The sequence below is a fragment of the Nomascus leucogenys genome, chromosome 9 (genome assembly GCF_006542625.1).
Source record: "Nomascus leucogenys isolate Asia chromosome 9, Asia_NLE_v1, whole genome shotgun sequence".
In the NCBI taxonomy this organism is placed as follows: domain Eukaryota; kingdom Metazoa; phylum Chordata; class Mammalia; order Primates; family Hylobatidae; genus Nomascus; species Nomascus leucogenys.
The window spans coordinates 31,462,518-31,485,833 of NC_044389.1; the positions used below are offsets into that span (position 1 = coordinate 31,462,518).

General features: G+C 39.0%; 1 protein-coding gene across 4 annotated transcripts in view; it reads right to left on the reverse strand.

Annotated features, from left to right (window-relative positions):
* RGL1 (ral guanine nucleotide dissociation stimulator like 1) overlaps positions 1–23,316 on the reverse strand; it is a 282,899-nt gene that overhangs the window by 63,393 nt on the left and 196,190 nt on the right. For 3 of the 4 annotated variants that reach the window (XM_030818761.1, XM_030818759.1, XM_030818760.1), the window contains one exon: positions 17,528–17,736. In XM_030818761.1, coding sequence (XP_030674621.1) covers positions 17,528–17,736 — 209 coding nt within the window. Of the gene's footprint in view, positions 1–6,452; positions 7,076–17,527; positions 17,737–23,316 lie in introns of those variants that run through there. The other variant, XM_030818762.1, reaches the window with a different exon arrangement.

Genomic DNA, 23,316 nt, shown 5'->3' on the forward strand with positions numbered 1-23,316 from the left:
ATCAGTCCCTACTTAAGCTGCTAGCTGTTCTCCCAACTCCACATGTGAGCCAGCCTATTTCATACAAATATATCATATTTTGTTTGGCTTGGACTGTAAACATAGTAAATGCACTTTAAATTATTAAGGATGAGTCTTTAATTAACTTATAATGCCTAGACTATTTCTTCAGTTTCTCCTTCCATCAATACAGAATCCAGAGATTCCTTGGGGTTTCACAAGTGAGTTGTCTGTCCCAAAGTTTTGATAAATTCTATAATTGATGAGTTTACATTTTTAAAGAGCACACTTTTGTTTTCTACTAATGGGATTAAAGGCCCCAGTACCCTTATGGTTCCTTGTTCCTAGGACTTACAAATCCTTTTAAAAATAAAAGCCCACCATCTGGTTTGACCCAATGCCAGTCCATCTGGTCTCCCTATCATCCCATCCCGGTAGGTTCCAGTTTGCGCCCTTAGGCACCAGCTCACCCATCCACCTGCTCCTTTCTCTAGCTCATCAGCCTTATGGATTTCTTGGCCTCCCAAAGATATTTTCCACTGGTCTCCACCCTCTCTTTTCCTCTTCATTCTGTCCTGCACCTGCTATTTAGAAGGCTTCCAGGGCTACCCTTTGCTCTTCCTGAGATAAGAACTCAGATTAAGATTTACTCAACCCCATGTGAGCAAGGCAAGGATGGAAAACAAGATTCCTAATAAATAAACAGGGTGAGATTTTTCAGCTCTATCCTTGGCCAACATCATAGTAAACTATGTCCTCGTACTCTCTCACAGCAGGCTTGGTGGTTTATTTAAGTAGGAGAGATTACGGTGGGTGCAAGCAAGAGTGGGATCTTGGAAAGCCAGTGTATCTTCTATGTATCTGACTAGAAGGATCCATAAACTCTTCTCTTGCCATCTCTCAATGACTAAATGTGGGACTTAATCTTTGTTTTTGTTACATTCCTTGTTAGTCCATTAATTCCCACTCTGGTTATTGTGGAAATATCACATCTTTTTATCTTTCAACTGGAAGCTATGAAAGGTAGATATAAAAAGGGAAAACACCAGGGAAAGATACACATTTTACTGCTCCTGACAGTCTTCTTTTCAAAGTGGTTTATACTAAAAGTTTCCAGATCTCTCTATTCTTTATTTTTGCTTTAGCTTCTCCTACTCTTCTGCTCTTTTCCTGCATTCTTCAGACTCAGAGCTGAGGTGCAGGTTTGGATGGCACCAACACCTATCACAGTTCCTCCCCAGAATGTGATGCCAAACATATAATGAGAAGGTGTCAAGAAAGACTAAGTAACTTACACTGGTGAGCCAAGTTCTCTCTCATTAACTAACCTGGTAGCATCTTCTGAGCAATGGCCCAGAAGACCACAGAAGTATTTCTCCTGGCTACCAGAGTGTCTACAGTTTCGCAACTGGAATCAGAGTGACTGCTTGATAATAACTTGGACACCAATAAGGGTCATGGATAAAAAGGAGTGTGTGGCAGAGCACACGACCCAGTTGCTGAGGCTCAAATCTTGCAGACATACCAACTCTTCTCCACCCAACCCATCAGGAAATCCTTTTTGCTCTGTCCTTCTAATATATACTGAATCCAAACACTTCTCATCACTTCCATTGCTTCCACCCTGGCTCCAACTACACTATCTTGGATAATGTAAATCAAGTGTAGCCTAAATCAATACAACAGCCACCTAAATGGTCCCCAGCTTCTGCCCAGCAGCCAGAGCAATCCTGCTTTATGTAGATCAGATCATGTCACTGCTCCACTCAAAACCCTCTCACAAAAAGCCAAGCATGGTGGCACATGTCTGCAATCCCAGCTACTCAAGAGGCTGAGGCAAGAGGATCTCCCGAGCCCAGGAGTTCAAGCCTAGCGTGGGCAACACATAGCAAGACGCTGTCTCTCAAAAACAAAAAACAAAAAAAAAATAAGAAGAAGAAGAAGAGAAAAGAAAAAGGGAGAAACCCTCCCATGACTCCCATCTCACTCTGAGAAAAGGCCAAAGTCTTACGTGTCTCACAAGGCCCTAAATGATCTGCAGAGACCTCCTCCCACGCCTCCTACAATTCCTCAGCCCTTACTCCCTTTCCAGCCTCACCAGCCTCCTCCCTGCTTCACCCACACACTGGGCATCCTCCTGCCTCCGAATCTGTGCCTGCTACTGCCTCCTCCCACACCTGCGCCAAGGGCTCACTCTCTCAGCTCCTCAGGTCTTTGCTCAGCTATCATTTTATCAGTGAGGCCTTTCCAGACTGCCCTATTTAAAATACAAACCAACTGTAATATCAGCCCCGTCCCTCCTTTATTTTTCTCTGTGGCTTTTAACACCTTCTGATATATTATGTAGTTAATTTTGTTGTTGTGTTAATTGTCCATTAGAAAATAAACTCCAGCAGAGCAGGATGTTTTCTTTTTGCTCACTACTCTTTAGAGCTGGCACCCAACTCTTTAGTGCCTGGCACCCAACAGGCATGCGATGGCTACTTGTTGCTAGTGCTCTATTGGGGTTTCAGAAGCAGATGCAGTAATGGACCTCCCAACTACTAGGTTCAGATTTGCCTCTGCAAAGGCATCATCTGGCCTTATTTATGCTTCTACAAGTATCAAGCCCTCACTTCTAAGGGCTTAGGAGCATAAAAGTTTTAAGATAGCTGTGATTATTCCAAAAATCTACAATTAAAAAGAAAAAAAGTTTTAAGATGTTAAAGTTGAGATCTTAAAGATAAAAACTATTAAAATGCAAAACAAAAGTATATACACTATTCCAAAGAAGTCTTTTAGAAGTGAGATAAAAGGAAAGAGCCTGTAACCTTGTGGAACTTAATGGACTGGAATGGAGATGATTATTTGCCCCTGCACCTTTCTTAATTTTTTTTCTTTTCCCATTGAAACAGGGTCTCACTCTCTTGCCCAGACTGGAGTGCTATGGCACAGTCATGGCTCACTGTAGCCTTGTCCTTCTAGGTTTGAGCAAGCCTCCCACCTCAGCCTCCTGAGAGGCTGGGACCACAGGCACTAGCTGGGACCACAGATGCATGTCACCATGCCTGGCTAATTTTTTTTATTTTTTGTAGAGACAAGCTCTCACTCTGTTGCCCAGGCTGGTCTGGAACTTCTGGGCTCAAGTGATCCTCCCGTCTTGGCCCCTCAAAGTGCTGGGATTACAGGCATAAGCCAACATGCCAGGCCATCCCTGCACCTTTCTTATCATTAAGGAGAATTAGTGCTTTACAGGAAAGAAACTAGACTAGTGTTGGAATCCAGAACTCTTATGTTCAGGCTAGGTCCTTTGAGAGTCAGTCCTACTAGATTAAGAAGGTTCCTTTGATGTTTTCCTGGACCCTCTCATAGCTTCCCATCAAAAATCAAAGTCAAGTTCAATTCACTTATTCCAGGGTAGTAAATAAAGTGTGTGTATGAGTGTGTGTGTTTAATTAATGGCCGTAGAATAGCTACTGACAAACCTGTCAACAATGTCCTGTCCAATTTCTGCAAAGCCTCCCTAGGATTTAAGATCAAAGCTCCAACCTCTTAAGAAGGCTTACCGATGACCAACTGCTCTTCTTTAAATGGTAACTCATAAAACTTAAAATACAAATTGTCAGAATGACTTTTGACATGGTTTTCTCTGCTATCACAAGGCAAAAGAAAAATTTACAAATGTCTCCTAAAGTGCAGCCTTAAGCAATTATTTACTGCAGCCTAAAAAGTAATAGAAAAGGGAAAGAAAAAACCAGTACAATGTTTAACTGGTTGCTAAATATTTAAACAGGAAACAGTTATTTCCAGAGAGGATGTCTGTATTCTTTGTAGCCTATCTGGTAAGATGAAGTGTTTTATACGTGTTTGAAGGGGAGGACCAGGTGTATCTGTGGTTCAAAGAAACCCTTAGATAAAGTTGTACCCAGGGACGGTCTCTCTAGTGGGGGCCGTTGCTAACTTTTGCTCCCCAACAGGAAAGTCTCAGTAACACCAGATCAGGAGGCGGGTGATCCTGAAGAATCTCTCAGGCTCTGCTTGATTCTGGCAAATGATCCAATAATAATAGCAGTTAATAATTATTGAGAACTTACTACATGCCAGGTACTGTGCTAAGGGCTTTACGTGACGGCTTGGTTTAGTTCTCCTATAATTTTATAGAGTGATGTTATTCTTATTCCTATTCTACAGATGAGAAAAATGAGGCCCAGAAGGCTTAAATTAAGTAACATGCCCTCAAAGATACAACTAATACGTGCAGCAGGGGTTTCAGCCATGACAGTCAGCATTCAGCAACCAGCCTCTGAATCACTCCCTACCATACAAGCTATAGTGAGCCTTTCGTTCATTTATTCCATCATTCATTCTTTCACTCATTTAGTCCTTATTCAATGAGGATTATTTACTAAGGACTATGTACAGGTACTATTCTAGACATTGAGGATACAGCAGCAAACAAACCAAAGTCTCTGTTTTCACGAAGTATACATGGTAGTGCGGAGGAGACAGACAACAATATTTAGTTAATATATACTAAGTCAGAAAGTGAAAAGTGCAATGGAGAGAAATAAAGCAGGTCAGGGTGACCTGGTATAATGGAGGGCCAGAGGTTGGGTATTTGGGGAAGGCCCAATGTGAATGTGAAAACTAAGTAAACTCTCCAGAAAGTGAGCAGGTGGGCCCTGCAGATCTCCAGGGAAAGAGCCTTCTAAGCAGTCCGAAGAGCCACTGCAAAGGCCTTGGAAGAGTGGCAGAAGGATGTTTCTAAGAAACATTAAGAGGCCAATGAGGGGCAGAGCTGAGTGAGCGTGAATAGAAAAGGAGGCATGGAGGTGACAAGGACAGATGCTGAGGGCCTGGTAGGCCGTGGCAAGGACTCTGGTTTTACTCTTCTATTTTTCTTATTGCTACTTCTACTGAGCCTGGAATAGAGCCTGCACAAAGTAGACAATATTTGCTCAATGAATTAATACACACCCTCTTCTACCACGAATAAAAGAAAGGCTGGGGTGGGAAGAGTTGGGAAGGAGGTACTTTACTGGGGATAGTGAAAGAACAGAAAGGAGGAAGTAAAGGAAAGAAAGACCTCACATGAAGCTGCTGACTCAAGGACTCCTGGGAATCTTTTCTAATAAACGCTGGCCTCAGAACATCTTAGGCATTTTTCTGTAACTGACCCAAAAGAACACAGGTCAGGTATGAAAAAAATGTTCAGAAGCTGACCTTGACTCAGGAGAATGACATGGGTGAAATAGCCTGCAGATGTCTGGTGAAAACCTTAGTGAAGACTTTGGACTGTTTCCACAGATCAGCAAGAAGTGTGGTTTTAATTACTCTGAATAATATCCTCCATGGCAGGCATCTCTCCGCCAAGTCTGACCTGAGAACTGGGTCACAGCCACCAAGCCTACCTTGGAAAGGTCTTGTTATCACTGTGAAGTTACTTATTCAAGGGGAAAGACAAAGGTCAAAAACAACAAGGCAAAAACTCCTTGTTCTCTTGCAGGAAAGGAAGGGGCCAAGAAGATTGAGCCGAGAGCCCTATACTGTGCTTTCCATTTATGAGGGCTAGATCTCTAGGCCATTTTTCCCTGACTGGAAAAAACTAGAAGACCCAAAAAAAAGCTGCCCTCCTCCCCTCTAGGCCTTTGCTGTGAAGGACACTGCACCTTCCTTGTTCTTTCATTGTCCACATATCTCCATACTAAGTCCCTGACACTTAAGGCAACATTAACAGCAAAAGAGTACCTGATATTTCTGCCCCACTTGACAGTTACAAAATGCTGTAACATTTTCCTGGAGAATAACCTTTCCTTCCAGCCCTTAAGCCACACTGTCTAAAGAGGAGGTCAAGAAAAGGACACTATTCATGCAAGGGAAAGAAAAAAAGGTCTCTCTTCCCACAACTTATATCTCACGCAGATTTAAAATTATTTAAGTATGTTGGCTCTCACACTCCTGCTATAAGGTTTCTTCTATTTTCCATTCCAAGCCTCTGTCATCTGTTTCTTTTCTCTGGCCTGTTTCCTGTACTCAGAGCTTGGTGGCCCATCAGTAGCTACTCCTTCCACTTCTAGTTCATAACAATGCTAAACCACCAACTGCAAACACGTCTTGTTAGTACACTGCAATGGATGCGGCTACAATGACGGACAACAGAAGAAACTGGTAGATGGGGGTAGGGAGGAGGCAGCACTCAGACTCTGTTCATGAGTCTAGATTTTTTTCAGGCTTAAGATGAATTAATGCATTATTAACAAATCAGTACAAGCCTGTGGCTCAGTTTACCCTAACCACAAAAAGTTGCTATTGCAGGGCTCTTCAAAATCTTATGAAACATGCTTTGTAACATCAAATACAATGAATATGAGTTTAGTATCATGGCATCCTGTCATTTTAAAGAATACTTTTCTTTTTCACCTATAGCTTACAAAAACTCAATGTAATATTAATTTATCTAAATGGGTGCTTACTGTTAGCTTTGGTAGAGGCCAAAGGCAAAAGAATTGTGTTCCCAGGACTAGGGGCCTGACAGCATTATCAAGAGCTAAGTTCACAAAAAAAATAAATGTAAAAAAAATTTTCAAATAAGAGAATAGCGATATGAAAAATAAAATTAACTCAAAACCACCAGTATCTTCCCCTTTTAGATGTCCCAAGATACTTTCTAAAACCATTAAATTTACCTGAATGAACCATGAAGTGTAATCTTAGTTAATTTGATTGGTTTACTTTTCAGAGCCACACTTAAGATCTGTGCTCCAGTTATAATAAAGCTAGGATCAGCACCCACCCCTGATTCATAATGGCTGCCTATGTATCCCCTGTCACCATGCTAGGGACACTTTGCCTAGGGGATCATAACCCAGCGTCTCTAGATGAATTTACAGAAGTCTGGGAAGTCCTTAAATTTTATGAAAAAAATTGTGACATTCTCTTTTTTCTAGAGAGAAGGTCCATAGTTTTTGGGACATTCTTACAGGGGTTTGTGATCAATCACTCCCACCAAGTGCTGAAAAATGGTCAAAAACACTGCTTTAAATGATCAAAGCTGAATGTCTAACTGTCCAGTTACTAACTCAGTTACCACCCATTACATTTCAGTTTCTCGTCAGTTTTGTTTTGTAGTTTACAAATGTAAGCACACTTAAAAAAAAAAAAACAAACCTGCTGGGCAATTTGATATTCTTTTCAAAAAAAGGATAATTGCATGTCCTTGCCTCCCTTTGCCAAGTGAAATAAAAAAACAAGCTACTTCATGGAAACATTTTCATCTCTTAGGTCTTATAAATCCCATTTCAAGCAAAGAAAGCTAGCCTGGTTATAAACTGAGGCAAAGTCTTTGACAGCATCCCCTCAGTGTCTACTTCAACAAAACCATCACTGTCGTCCCACAAGCTAAGGCTCTGCAGTCGCCGCATGTTCCCATCCAGAATTCCCATAGTGCTGGCAGGTGAGAGTTGGGTCCATTTGGCAAAAGTAAATAAATATTTACCAAAGGCCACCAACCCAGCAGGGAAGAGAACTTATTTCCATTTTCCCTCAGGTAATTATGGTTGGATATAATTCTCGAACAGTACCAGATTAAATTTTTCTGGTTAATCCAAAGTAACAGGCATAGTTACAGGGAGAAAATAATAACAATGCCCATCACATTCTGGCTCCAGCCATGCTTCCTGGAGCTGAGTGTGTGGACCGAAACTGAACAGGGCATGACGTTCTGAACAGAACAAAGATGAGGGTGGACACCGACCTTCAACATCCTTGAGCCTACGGCCACTAGATTTTTCAGAGTCAATCTCCCTGACAAGAATTCCTTTTTTCTTGTGTTTCTTATCTGTGTTGCTGGAATAAATTATTACAAACTTAGTGGCTTATAACAATACAAATTTACTATTTTATAGTTCTGTAAGTCAGAAGTCCAACAAGGGTCTCAATGGGTTAAAATCAAGGTGTTGTCAGGGCTGTGTTCCTTTCTAGAGGTTCTAGAAGAGAATCTGTTTAATCCCCTTTTCTAGCTTCAAGAGGCTGCCTGCATTCTTTGGCTCAAGGCCCCCTTCCTCCATCTTCAAAGCCAGCAACATAGCATCTATCTGATCCCATTTCCATCCTCGTATCTCTTTCTCTGTCTTCTGCCTCCATCTTTTACATTTTTAAGGACCCTTGTGATTACTCTGGACTCACTCAGATAATCCAACATAATCTCCTTATTTTATAGTCAGCTGATTAGTAACCTTAATTCCATCTGCAGCCTCAATTCTCCTTTGCATATAACCTAACGTATTCCCAGGTTTCAGGGATGAGGATGTGGACATCTTTGGATATGTAAATTATTATAAATGTTATACCTTCTATTGTTTTCTGAGCTAAACTGTTTCTCTCCACCTGATAAAGTGTGAGCCAGCAAGAGCCTGAGATCTTTTATGAAAGGCATCCCCTATCAAAGTTTTTAATGCTCTTTTCTATATTATAACCATTTTCGTACCCAAAGATTTTCACACCCTCTTCTACCAACCAATAGTGTCATGTTTCTCATAGTTGCAGGAAATAAGATCTAAGTCCAATTTATCTTTCAGCAATCTACCTTTTTTTAAAAAACATCTTAACATATATAAATATATATATTATATATATTATATATATATAATATATATTATATATAATATATATATATAATATATATATAATATATATATTTACAGGGAGAAAATAATAACAATGCTAGTCACATTCTGGCTCCAGCCATGCTTCCTGGAGCTGAGTGTGTGGACCAAAACTGAACAGGGCATGATGTCCTGAACAGAACATAAACTCATAATTTGATATTTTTCTAAACTTTTCGTTTGTTCTAAGAGTTATTTATTAATGTTTAACTTCTATCACTTATATAGGAAATTTTTCAAAATAATTCCATATTCTCTTCATTAATTCTAGTAACCCCCCACAGAGCCAAATGGAAATTAGTAGAGAGGGTCATATACATAACAGAACATATATGTATATATGTATATATATGTTCTGTTATATATATGTGTGTGTATGTGTATGTGTGTGTAATCCATCCAAGTTTTTCTGGGTTTTTTTTTGCCTAGGAAGTCATCAACACCCAGACCTAGAGAAAATCTATTTAAACTCACCTGTTCTAACAAAAATCTTAAATAGCAGCCTTCATTTACTAAGAAATTCTCACCCTAGTCAGGATATTCAGTATGATTGTATGTTAAGCTGGAAAGGAAGCAAAGCAATGTTAAGATGTCCTGAAAGCTTTTCTACTAAATAAATGGGATGTGCATCCTGGAGCTACCAACCACTAAATCTCAACTGTTTCATGCATGGGTGGGTTGGGGGGAGGCACAAAAGACTTAATGAGTGACCCTCTCTGCTAGTTTCGATTTGGCCCTGTAGGAGGTTACTAAAATAAATGAAGAGAATGGTATGGAATTATTTTGAAAAATTTCCTATGTAAGTGATGGAAGTTAAACATTAATAAATAATTCAGAACAAAAAGTTTAGAAAAAAATCAAATTATGAGTTTCATAGTAACAAGATTTACTGTGAGTGTTAATGCCATAAGAGACCAGCACCTACAGGTGAGTTATGGTCTCAGTGTCACCTCTAGATGCTGGTGACCCTAGAGGCGACACTGGGACCATAAGTCACATGAAGATGCTCTGAGACTCTTCGTGCGGGTTCAGTTTCCAGTATGTTTCCCAGTGCTCTCTCTGCTGACAACTTCCTTTCCTTGGACCTGGAAGAGGAGAGGAAAGATATTAGAAACCTTGCCTCTTACTGAAAGAAAAGGAAGTACAGGAACATGAACACTGCATGCCAGCATGAATCTAGGAATATTTGGCAAGTGCCTAGTGTAATTCCAGCACTAAATAAAAAATTCAATTATTTTTAAGTGAGGTTTAACAAAAAGTAAATTGGAACATATTGTACGCATCTCAAAAAACACTTACCAGCTTCTCATGCTACGAAAGCATTTGAGAACTGAATGGATTTGTGTAATGGGCTTTTTATAGAAGGTTTACAACTACCAGCTCCCAGGGGGAAAAAGTTTTCATTAAAAATGCACATTCAGCCTCATGGCCTTGACACTGATGACACGAGTCTATAGACTTACTTGTCTCTCCCACTAAACATGAGCAGAGGCTGGGCAATGTTCACTGCTGGACTTTCCAAAGCACCTGCTTGGAACAGGCATGAATAATGATAACCATTATTTGTTAGACAAATAGTTCCTAAGCACCTACTGCAGGCACCATTTTGAGGGTAGAGCAATGAACAAGACTAACATGGTCTCTGAGTGGGAAAGACAGTCATGAAATAAGCAAGATAAATAAGGTAATTTCAAATAATAATAAATGCCATGAAGAAAGAAAACAAGGTAATAGTAACCTCGTAAACACTTAATATTTTTCACCCACTATACTAAGAATTTTACCTATATTATCATGTTCAAACTTTATAATAACTCTATAAATTAGGTGCTATTTTTGTTATTTTATAGATGAGGAAAACTGAAGCTAGTAAGATAAATTAACTGCCCAATACTGCAGAGCAAGTAAGGAGTGCAAAACTGGAATAAAATCCAAATTTTCTGACTCTTAAGCCCATGTTCTTAACCATTATACTATATGCCTTAAACCTGAATCTCATGGCTAAAAAAAAAAGACAGGAAAAATTGCCTTTCCCATAATGTATCCTAAAATTCTGAAAAGTCTGTTTGGCATCTATGACAAAATCCTTGCAAATAAATGAAAATTTTCAAGCTTTATATCTGATCAACTCCTCTCTACACTGTGGAGGAACTGGTTGCACTAACAAAGGCAGCTCCGTTTTGCTGGTTATTGGTATGTCATGTTTTGCATATGAAAATGTTACTCCAGGTGACATAAAGAATGGATTTAAGGTTTCTGTTCCCATGGCGGTACTATACTTACTTAAATCCACCCATGCTCTCCATTTGCTATCTCTGACCCTTCAGGAAAAGCTGATCGAGGTCAGGGATTTGGCCAGGCCCATTCAGTACACAGAAACACTCCAAACACACAGACACAGCAATGACCTTTATGGCCCATGATCTAAGTGATCACCTAAGATCCTGGCCAACATTCAGTTTTATTTGGGTACAGCCCTCCAAAATATCCTTTATAACTCGGTGTTCTAGAACCTTTTATCTCCCAGTGGTCTATCAATTTTAATTATATAAATGTATTTGCACACTGATTTGTTTAATGTTACTCTTTCCCACTAGACATTCAGCATGAAGAAGGCAGGTTTGTCCACCATTGTACACACAGCACCTTGTACAGTGCATAGTACACATTAAAGAGCTGATAAATATTGCTTGAGTAGACAAACGAATAACAGCACTGATGCTCAAGTCAACTGCTCACAACTGTGTGAAGGGAGGAGCCCTTGGGAAATACAGTTTCCAGGGAAAATCACTTGAGGTAGTAGTGAAAAGGATGGCTAAAAAGGATTCCCAGAAAAAGGGTTCCTTTAAAGGTGATATTAACAAATCAAGGAAGGTGATATTGTACACTTGGAAAGACCTTCCAAGTCAGAAAGGAGTAGGTTTTAATTCTAGCTCTGCTACTTACTGATTGAATGTTTCTGAGCCACAATTTTCTAATCTGTAAACACAGGGGTAAAAATAAGTGAACTAAATGAGATAAAGCCTGTGAAAACACATGGCAAGCAAACATGGGAAGAAGAAATAAGTTCAAAGACCTACTGAATTAGTCTCTTCTCTGCACCATAAGCAAGCAAATTTAAGTCAGATAATCCTAAAGCATTGTGTTTACAAATGGCTCCAACCTTTAAAAACCCCTAATGTCCTCCACTGGGAGAATTCATTTGAAATTAAGGGAGTAATTCAGATTATTACTCAGTGCTTTCCACAGTGTGACCTGAGTGCCATCAGCTCGGCAAAGGTTTCTGGAGACCTAGTTAACCCCTACTCTGGTTCTTGTTGGCATTCTGCTTACTTTTTTTTTTTCTTTTAGACAGGGTCTCGCTTTGTTACCCAGGCTGGAGTGCAGTGGCACAATCTCAGCTCACTGCAACCTCCACCTCCCAGTCTCAAGTTATCCTCCCGCCTCAGCCCACTAGGGCTACAGGCATGCACCACCACGCCCAGCTAACTTTTGTATTTTTAGTAGACACGGGGTTTCGCCTTGTTGGCCAGGCTGGTCTCAAACTCCTGGCCTCAAGTGAACCGCCCGCCTCGGCCTCCCAAAGTGCTGGGATTACAAGCATGAGCCACTGCACTCAGCCCATTCTGCTTAATTCTGATATTAGAGTGCACAACACAGAAAGAGAGAATGTTCAAGAAATGGCCCAAAAGGGAGCTATTGTGACAGCTATCTGAAGAAAACTCTAGATACTTGTGCAAACATTTCATGGCTCTCACTGAGGGTCACTAATTAAAGTAGGTTTCTCCCTACATTTGAGGTTGGGCATATTCATTAGTATCTAACACCCTTATGTTTAAAATGGTATGGTGGAGAGAACAGATGATTTTTTTTTTTTTTTTGAGACCAAGTCTTACTGTGTTGCCCAGGCTGGCGCAATTTCAGCTCACTGCAACTTCTGCCTCCCAGGTTCAAGCAATTCTCCCGCCTCAGCCTCCCGAGTAGCTAGGACTACAGATGCCTGCCACCATACCAGCTAATTTTTATATTTTTAGTAGGGACGGGGTTTCACCATGTTGGCCAGGTTGGTCTCGAACTCCTGACCTCAGGTGATCCACCTGCCTCAGCCTCCCAAAGTGCTGGGATTACAGACGTGAGCCACCACGCCTGGCCAGATTTTTAACTGAGTGTATGTTTGAAGTTAGATAAAAGAAAATCTCAAAGCCCCAACAAAAACTGCTGGCCCCCAATTCAAGAACTTTCTCTTGGGTTAAAAGTAGGCCAATGTGGACTCTGAGCCATGTTGAGAAGCACAGGAAACAGGGGTCCTTGGGAAATGATCACCCCAAGTAAGGGGTAAAGCAAACACATGGAATTAGCTATACGTGAATTGAAACCACTGTCTATTGGCTAATCACAAAAGGCTCACATTACAGCAGAATAAAAACCTGTCAAAAGATAAAAAAGAAATCCCAGAAAGCAAATAGTTCCATATGAGAAAACCCACATTATTAGAAGTCTTAAGGGAAATCAAAGCTTGACATCAAATAAGCTTCTCTTGTGGGAAATAAATACTGCAGTATCTGTCTTCAATCCATTCTCGACTGATTATTGTATGATTAGCACATGCTGTAATAGATTCTCAGTGTTAATTTCACAACAGATAAGCAAACTACTATTAAGAAACCAAAAGAAATTATTTTTAAAATTATGTCAGAGACCCATAAACAAGTCTACCACAATCTACTGACAAAATAATATTTCAAATGCTCTTCTTCAGAATAGGCAAGTTTATATGACATAATTGCTTCCTCTTAATTATAGACATTAAAAGTCTCAACAACCAATTTAAGAACCCACTGTTTCACAGAATGTGCATTTTGGTTAAATTTAATCAAGACTGAAGCCTGGCTCAAGATCTAAGTGTGAGTAGGAAATGAAGCAAGGAAGAAATACTTATGTTGAGGTTTGTACTTATTTGAACAAATCCCAATTTCTGCAGAATAATCTAAATAAATGAGATTTATTTCTCTAAACTTCTATATTCTGTTTCATCTGCAGAACATGTTAGAACTTCATCTAATACCATCTCAAGCAGTTATCTACTTGTTTCAGAAATGCAAGCCTTAATATGTTATCTTTTGCAGTAAAATATTAAGTACTGAGGGGTGGATCCAGGTCTTATGGATATGTAATTTGAAGCCACATGTAATCTGAGGGATCCTCTCAAAGAAAAAGAATACAAAATCATGAATATAAAATTATGCAGAGGGCATTCCAAGTGAGCGCCCCTGGAGGTTAAGTACCAGTGGCTTCATAGTAAATCCACCTCTAAACTAACTCAAGGCATTAAACAAGTCTCATATTTCTGAGTTCCATCCGCATGGTTTCTTGCAGAAGCTGAGTATTGTGTAGGCACTGAGTACTTGTCAATTCCATTCATTTCAGAAGCAAGCAAAGGATCTGTTTATGAGATTAAATTCAAGGCCAAGCCTTGGCCCATCCAAATGGTACAAAATAAATCCTAACTCTCCATTCAGTTATATCTTACATGACGGCTTGAATAAAATGCAGTTTGATTCATGTTCAGTGTTAGCTAGTCATCCAGTTAGTGTTTTAAAAAACAAAAACATCTATCCTCTATAATAGAACAAAGAAAAGATTTAAAAAATATCAAAAGCTAGATGTACATGAGTCATAGACTAAACACTCCAGTTCCTGTGTGTATATGTCCTCTATTTAGGATGAACAGCTGGAATTTACATGCACCCCTTTATTGACTGTGGACATCTGTGGCCTATTATCAATAGTCACCCCATAAATAGAAGAGGTTACCAATTCCAAAGTAAACTTGTAGGAGTTTTTTAACGTTTTGAACAGTCAATTCATACTGCCTGCCAACAGCATACTGCATTTTTTTATAAACATGAAATACCAAAAAGATAAAATTCATATAATTTTTCTATTTCTACTTACAGGTATGATCTATTACATAAGATCCTGCCTATATAAAGAAATGCCTCACTAATCCAAGTTTATATTCCAGGCTTATTTTGTCAAGCACTGCTATGAAAAAAGCTACAGAACTTCCTATCTGTGCTGCAGCTCAAAGTATCACAACCAGATCAATGTATGACAAAGAACAGACATTTTGTGAGTGTTCTTGAAGATTAACATATTAATAACCATTGATCCAAATAATCTTACTCTATATGCATCTTACGAGAAAACTACTTTGAGGGAAAACCCACTATTGTCAATAACCTTACTTATATTGGAATATAACTTGATTATTAAAGGTATTTCTTAAGACTAATAGATATGACTACACAAAAAATGTTAGTCTTTATAAAAAATTTTAATAAATAACTTTTAAAACGAATGGAAAAATTAGGAAAATATTTCTAAAATATGATAAGCAACAAACTGATTCTCTTAATATGCAGAGTTATAATTAGATGATCAATAATTAGATGAAAAGAGTCCAAAAGAAAAATAGGCAAAAGGATATGAAAAGGCAGTTCACAGAAAACACAAACAGCCAATAAGAATTTTAAAAGATGCTAAACCTCACTCATAAATGTAAGAAGCATAAATTCAAAAACAACAAGCTATCATTTGTCAGTGGTCAGGTCATGGCAAAGACAGTTTCAAAGGTAGGGAGAAAACATCCATAGTTGGCAAGAGTGTGGGGAAAATGAGGAAATAGGCACTCCCGTTTTCTGTGGACAGGAATGTCATTGGTGCAATCTGGCAGTTAGCTTTCAAATCTTTAAATGCTGATATACTTGACCCATTAGTGACTCTTCTATGACATTATCCTATAGAATTCTCAAACAACTATTCAGAAGATATGTATTCAAAAACGCTCCTTGCAGTACTGTTTACAAAGTTTAAAAAACAAATTTGTCGGGCGCAGTGGCTCACGAGTCTAATCCCAGCACTTTGGGAGGCTGAGGCGGCAGATCATGAGGTCAAGAGATCGAGATCATCCTGGCCAACATGGTAAAGCCCTGTCTTTACTAAAAATACAAAAATTAGCTGGGTGTGGTGGCACACACCTGTAATCCCGGCTACCCAGGAGGCTGAGGCAGAAGAATTGCTTGAACCCAAGAGGCGGAGGTTGCAGTGAGCCGAGATCAGGCCACTGCACTCCAGCCTGGAGACAGAGAGAGATGCTGTCTCAAAAAAAAAAAAAAAATTAAAAACTGGAGAGAACTTAAATGTCTATCCATATAATAACCCATTCAATAAATATTATAAAGCTATTGAAAAGATTATGATAGATTCATCTATACGTGCTGATTTTGAAATAAGAATTACATTTTTTGAGCTTTCAATATGCCAGCCACTGTTCTAAGCCTTTTGTATATACTAATTCACTTAATGAGTAAAACATTTCCAAGATACGCAAATAAGTAAAAATTGAAAATTGGCCAGGCGTGGTGGCATGCACCTGCCATCCTAGCAACTCAGGAGGCTGAGGCTGATCTCTTAAGCCCCAGAGTTCGAGGATGCAGTGAGCTATGATTGTGCGACTGCACTCCAGTCCAGTCTGGACAACAGAACAAGATCCTGTCTCTAAAAATAGAAAAAAAAATTTTTTTAATGAAAATTGCAGAACAGACTGTGTATTGTGATGCTATCTGTATCACAGATAAGTATATATGTCATATGATAAATATATAAACATATCATATATATGACATACAGTACATAAATGTGTGTATATATACATACATACTTTCTACACACCCAAAAGTGTGGGAAAAATACAAAAGGATGGTTTACAGTGATTTCCTGGGAGGAATGGGATTGGAGGCTTGGGGAAAAAAATATTTTACTTTTTATTTTTATAATTATCTGGGCTGATGGAACTTTTCACCATATACATGGATTACCTCTATTTTTAAAATGTTAATATGTGTTACTTGCCTAGTTGGTGGTCTATTTAATTTTCTTCTTACTACTAATATTTTTAAATCTAATAAATGTTATTTGGGGAAAAGGTAGCAATATGAATAAACTTTAATATTTTGCATACTCTTCCACAGTGTAAGAATTTTTAGCATGAGGACAGATTACTTTCAAAATAAAAAAATTTAGTTAACAAACATCAATACCCAACAAGCCCAACAGAAAGCTGTATCTCATTTCCTTCCTTACGCAGGAAACCTCAGAATATAAGGATTTAGATGAGGATTCTCCCGATTCTAAAACAATTGTTTGGCTGACAGCTTTCTTCCTCCCAGTATCAAGTTGATTTAATGATATTTTCTAAAAGACCAAGTTTAATTCTAAATAAAACAGAAATAAAGAGGAAAATCTAAAGTTTAACAGTGTGTAAATATCAATGTATACTGCTCTGTGCAATATGTAGCTTAAAAATACGGATCAAGGATATTTATGTGCAGATCCGTAAAACAGCCAATACATGCTGACTGTTAATAGTTATCATCATCATCGTATCATCATTGCCACCATTCCTAAGCTGCTTCCTGTGGGTCTAAGAATGAGCTCCACACTTCACACATATTAGCACATTTCATCCCCACAACATCCCAGTAAAATTCTTGGTCAACTGATTATTTACTGCATAATATAAAATTATAAAAATATGGAGAAATTTAGGGTGGCAAATAGTAAATCCATAAAGCAACTGAATCTAGATTTAAGGTATCTACTCTCAACTCTTTTATAAATCTTTTAGGAGATATTTTTCCCCAGCAACAGACCATAAGTGGCTCCTGAATGATCTTCTTGCTATTGGTGCCAAAGGTCATCCCTTCCCGTTAATCTTTCCTCACATATCTCTGCATACCAAGCGCAGGTGATTCAGAACCTCGTGCTCCACTCCATAATCAGCCTACATTTCTTTCAACTCAAAAGCTCCTTTACATTCTTACCTGTCCAGCAGTAGTTCCAGCACTTCTTTAGTGGAGGCAAAGCCTCTGTACGTTGAAAGAAAGATGCTGATATAGGTAAAGTCATTGTCCCCAAAAGCTGTCAGCAGGTTCTCCACAAGCTTCTCCAAGGTGCCAGCTTTTATGGTCCTGATCTTACAGGTTTCATATTGACTGACTGTGTGTCCTGGAGGCAGCTGGTCCCCTTCAACCTGTATAATAAATTAACAATTACCATAAGGAGAAATGACTCCCTAAAGTAAAATTGGAAGCATTGAAATAGTTGAAGGCCATAGCCTGTTATGTTTCCTCTCATTCTTATTTATTTATCCCTTTTGTTACCCAGGCTGGAGAGCAGTGGTGTGATCACAGCTCACTGCAGCTTGGAGCTCCCGGGCTTGAGTGATCCTCCTGACTCAGCCTCCCAAGTAGCTGGGACTACAGGCTCAGGCAACCATGCTCTGCTCATTTTTGTATTTTTGTTTTTGGTAGAGATGGGGTCTCGCTATGTTATCCAGACTGGTCTCAAACTCCTGGGTTCAAGCAACCCTCTCGCCTTGGCCTCCCAAAGTGCTGGGATTATAGATGTGAGCCACTGCATGCAGCTTACCCTCACTCTTATTTAATTTCTCTACACGTCATATAAGGCAATGCTCTCTCCTATGAGTTTAGTGTGGTAGGGTGGTGGTGGTGGAGGTATGCATGTTTCCTACCTTTCTAGAAGTAGAGGTATTACTTCATAATGGTTACATTTGCTTCTGCTTACTCCCCCATCAAGAACTAGTTTGCTGGCATAATTTTACCAAGCACATTTTTAATGATACCAGGATCAGGTTTAGCAAGCATTCCCTTTGTTTTGTTCCATGGAAAGTTTTCAAACTCATTCTTTTTTTTGAGATGGAGTCTCACTCTGTCGCCCAGGCTGGAGTGCAGTGACGCGATCTTGGCTCACTGCAACCTCTACCTCTGGGGTCAAGCAATTCTCCTGCCTCAGCCTCCTGAGTAGCAGGGATTACAGGCACCCATCACCATGCCCGACTAATTTTTGCATTTTTAGTAGAGACAGGTTTTCACCATGTTGGCCAGGCTGGTCTTGAACTCCTGACCTCAGGTGATACGCCCGCCTCAGCCTCCAAAAGTGTTGGGATTACAGGCGTGAGCCACTGCACCTGGACAAACTCATTCTTTTGTTGTTGTTGTTGTTGTTGTTTTTATTCTTTTTTTTTTAAATTATACTTTAAGTTCTGGGATACATATGCAGGTTTGTTACATAGGTATACACGTGCCATGATGGTTTGTTGCACCCATCAACCCATCATCTATATTAGGTATTTCTCCTAAGGCTATCCCTCCCCTAGTCTTTCACTCCCCCCACCGACAGGCCCCCATGTGTGACATTCCCCTCCCTGTGTCCATATGTCCTCATTGTTCAACTCTCACTTATGAGTGAGAACATGTGGTGTTTGGTTTTCTGTTCTTCTGTTAGTTTGCTGGGAATTATGGTTTCCAGCTTCATCCATGTCCCTGCAAAGGACATGAACTCATCCTTTTTTATGGCTGCACAGTATTCCATGGTGTATATGTGCCTCATTTTCTTAATCCAGTCTATCACTGATGGGCATTTGGGTTGGTTCCAAGTCTTTGCTATTGTGAACAGTGCTGCAATAAACATACATGTGCATGTGTCTTTACAGTAGAATGATTTGTAATCCTTTGGGTATATACCCAGTAATGGGATTGTTGGGACAAAGGGTGTTTCTGGTTCTAGATCCTTGAGGAATCACCACACTGTCTTCCACAATGGTTGAACTATGAGTGAACAGGCAACCTACAGAATGGGAAAAAATTTTTTGCAAACTCATTCCTAAAGACGGCTCCTATGGCGGGGTGCTGGAGCTGAGTCATACTGGTTTTGGAGAGAGGATTGTTAAATTTTAAGAATTTCTGTGAGCCAGTTGACATCATGTTGATAGCTTGAAAAACTGGCCGTGGTTGGAGTATATTCTCCGTGGAAATCTATGGAGATGGAACCATGATCTGACTTTCTTCAGTCTACAGACAGCAATGTGCATTTTGATTCAATATCATCAGCAATCAACAGAGCTGACTGAGAAAATGGTCATACCAAGCAGCACTGGGTTAAGCTCTGGGGAGTGATGAAAAGGGTGGGTGGGTGTATGACCCCGCCTTCTGGAAACTTGCAAAGTCTAAAAGAAGACATTTGCTCATGAGAAGCAGCTAGCACATGAAAACGAAACTGTAAATGAATATTGGTAGATATAATTGTACCTTGGTAGATATAAACCATAATACATAAAAATTCATTGGTAATAAAATCTTTACAGCTTAAAATTTGAGTATAAGGGAAGAGAATTAGAATGAAGAAAAATATTGGTGTGCCTTACATTCTGCAGTAAATCTGTGCCTAACAAATTACACAGAGATGCAATTTTGAAAGTTTAACTCATCCTTCATAGGCACTAAGGAAACTGCTCTAAAGAGAGGAGGTCTATTTCTAAAGCAAAAATAATCCTAAGTGATGCAAACAATTGCCAGGCGGTTTATCTGAATCGCAAGTTGAATTGTTTTATGTCAGATTTCCTAAATTGAAATAATCACATGTGAAAATTAAAGAAGAGACACAAATAAGAGAGAAGTGGATCTCTAATGATGATACTATGCTTACTAAGTACCATGTTTGCTTTTCCTTCACCTGGCCTGTCAGAAATCAAACTACTGTAAGGAAACTAACAGATGGGATTGCTTTCAGAAAGACCAGAGTGGTGGTAACTGCTTTCAGAAGGGGGTTAGAATAGCTTAATGTCATCATGTCAAACCGCTAACAGGAATTAAAATTAAGACTCCAGCTTATGTGGTAGATGGCTTTATCTCTTTATTTAATTTTTGAAAGTTTTCTAGGGAGAGGGATCTGGTTCAGGCAAAAAATCAAACGTTTCTTTAGGCCTCTTAAGACTGTTAACTCAGATCAGGGTCTAATAGCTGTTCTTTATCACTCTATGTGTAGTTTTAGAACAAACCTTGTAGTACCCATCTGTTCCCCAGAAGTTCCAATTAACTTTATCAGAAACAATAAGTGAAAAAGATATATGGTTTAGAATTCCACATGTTATTAATTATTTGTTCACTGTTGCTTTAAGTGTGTCCTGTAAAACACTGGTTCCAAAAAAACTCCTATGGTCAAGTTTGGGAACTACAGAGTTCAACAAAGTCAATGATATCTCTTTACTGCAGAATTTCTCACACACTTTAATATGCCAACATGTGTTATTCAACTCCAAGAGAGGGATATGGTATATGGCATTTCCAAACGGATTTCTCTTTAGTCTCAGAGCATCTTGCAGAACTTCAGAATGCACATACTTTGAAAAATTTTGGCTTATTAAATTACTGTAATGAATTTAAAACTTAACTCATATTTACCACTTTTCATTTAAAAAAAGAAAAATCAAAACATTATAAAATGTAATGTAAATTTTTATTTTCAAACGTGTATTCCTTTGATCTCTTTATTAATACAAAAATGTAAGGATGCTTTGCATTTTGTACTTTGTCACTTCAAAAGACCTGACCAAAATTACTGTCAGCCTGCATGATATTCAAAAGTAGCAGTTAGAAAATATACTTCAGGATGGGAGTGGTGGCTCACGCCTGTATTCCCAGCACTTTGGGAGGCCAAGGTGGGTGGATCACCTGAGGTCAGGAGTTCGACAACAGCCTGGTCAACATGGTGAAACCCCATCTCTACTAAAAATACAAAATCAGCCAGGTGTAATGTGCGCGCCTGTAGTCCAAGCTACTCAGGAAGCTGAGGCAGGAGAATAACTTGAACCCAGGAGGTAGAGGTTGCAGTGGGCTGGGGATTGTGCCACTGCACTCCAGCCTGGGCAACAGAGTGAGACTCCATCTCAAAAGCAAACAAACAAAAAAAACATGAAAATATACTTCAATGTCAAATATTAACAACAACAAAAGGCATGGCTTCTCAGTGGTTAGCGATAGTCAAACTCTAATTTAAATCAAGCTTCCTCGCCTTGTGATAATATCAGTGTTCCCTTACCAAACAATGTTGAAATTTGACGATTCTTACTTTATTTACAATGGAAACTCTAATTCTAAATCTTTCTTATCAAAAGTAATGATTATTTAAAAGAACTGTTTTTTCACCAAGTATTGATGTGTCCCAAAATTCAAACACAGAGAAAAATGCTTGTCAAAGGACCTGATGAAGTGGGTCCCATTTCCTGCCAGAAAGCAGAGATTTGGCAGAAAGTCAGGGTTCTCCCTTGGGAATGGAATTATGTTTCTCATTAACCCAGCCCCTCCCTTTCAGTACTTTTTTACTCGGAAAAAAATTTCAATATGCATACATTATTCCCGTAAGTCCCTTTAACAGTATTTGTTCCTCAGTATTTGCATCTGTGCATTAGGAAGAACCACATGTGACCTAACAGAAGACTAATAAAATATTTTGAAACTTTAGATTTAAAAAATAATTTTCAAAGTGAACATCAATGACAATATCATAAAATAAGTATAGAATTGCTCTTGTGCCTACAATCATTCTCACAAAAAATAACAATGCATGTTAAGTTATCAGACAATTTGCTTAATGTCATTTTCTGTAGATCTGCTAAATATCCTAATATCTGCTTATTATGGCAGGGGAAAGATCTGATGACTTCTAATTTGCCAACATTCAAATAGAGTATATTTTTTATGAAACAAAAACTTAAAATGATCTGCTTACCACTGAAATTATTTTGAAATGAAATTGTACAGAGGGGAAACACAAAAAATACTCTGCCATATGGCCTGACGAGAGAAGCTAAAATGTTGAAAGTTTCATTTTTGCAGGAAAAGATTCAATAGGTCTACAAGTGTTTTAAGAGACTTTAGGACCTGTTTTTGCTTATATTATCTTAGTAACTTTGATTTAAAGTTTAAGACGAAAGGGGTGGAACCCTTGTCAGACAAGTGCTTAATAACCCAGACTTAGAAAGCAAGACACGGAGGCCTGAGCCTGTCCTGTGGGTTAGCACGCTAACAGGAAACAGCTCAGTCTGGATTTAATCATAGACCGTCGCTTTACTGACAAGATCATGGTACTGAGACCACAAAAATGTTTCATGTTTGTTTTTTTGGTTGATCTTTGTGCCTTTAGAATCCAGCTTTTTCTAAGAGAACACGTCTGAGTCCTATGGGGTAAATATCTAAAATTGTGCCCAAGTGTCCTACCAGGTAATTTCCATAATTATCGATTTTGGCATGAGATGGAGAGGAAAAAGGGCATGTGAGAGATGAAAGATGCCATATTTCAGTTCCGTTTCCAGTCATGGAAAAATAAACTCTTTCACCTTCTAAAACATAAACTGTTAACCAGTTGGGTGTTTCTAATTTGAAAAAAAAAAAAAGTCCCTTCAATCAAAATAATACTTCAGTCATCTGATAGTTTAACAGGGAACGTGTTAAGTAAACAACCTCATTAGAATGGAGACAGTATGGAGTCCTCCACACCATGATCACTCTTCAGTATATCAGTTCTTAGGCATCTTGGCCTGAGCAGCAAAGTAAATAGTGAGTACTATTCCAGCTGTTAACTCCCTCCAAATATCTAAAACCCACACCCAATCCCTACATTCAGCCCCAAACACCAAAAGTAAGTTTTATGCTTCCTTTTCAAATGCCCTACAACCACTATCCAGCAACAACAAACACCACAACACAGGCTGAGGATCTTTTATCTCAAATTCTTGGGACTGAAAGTGGCTTGG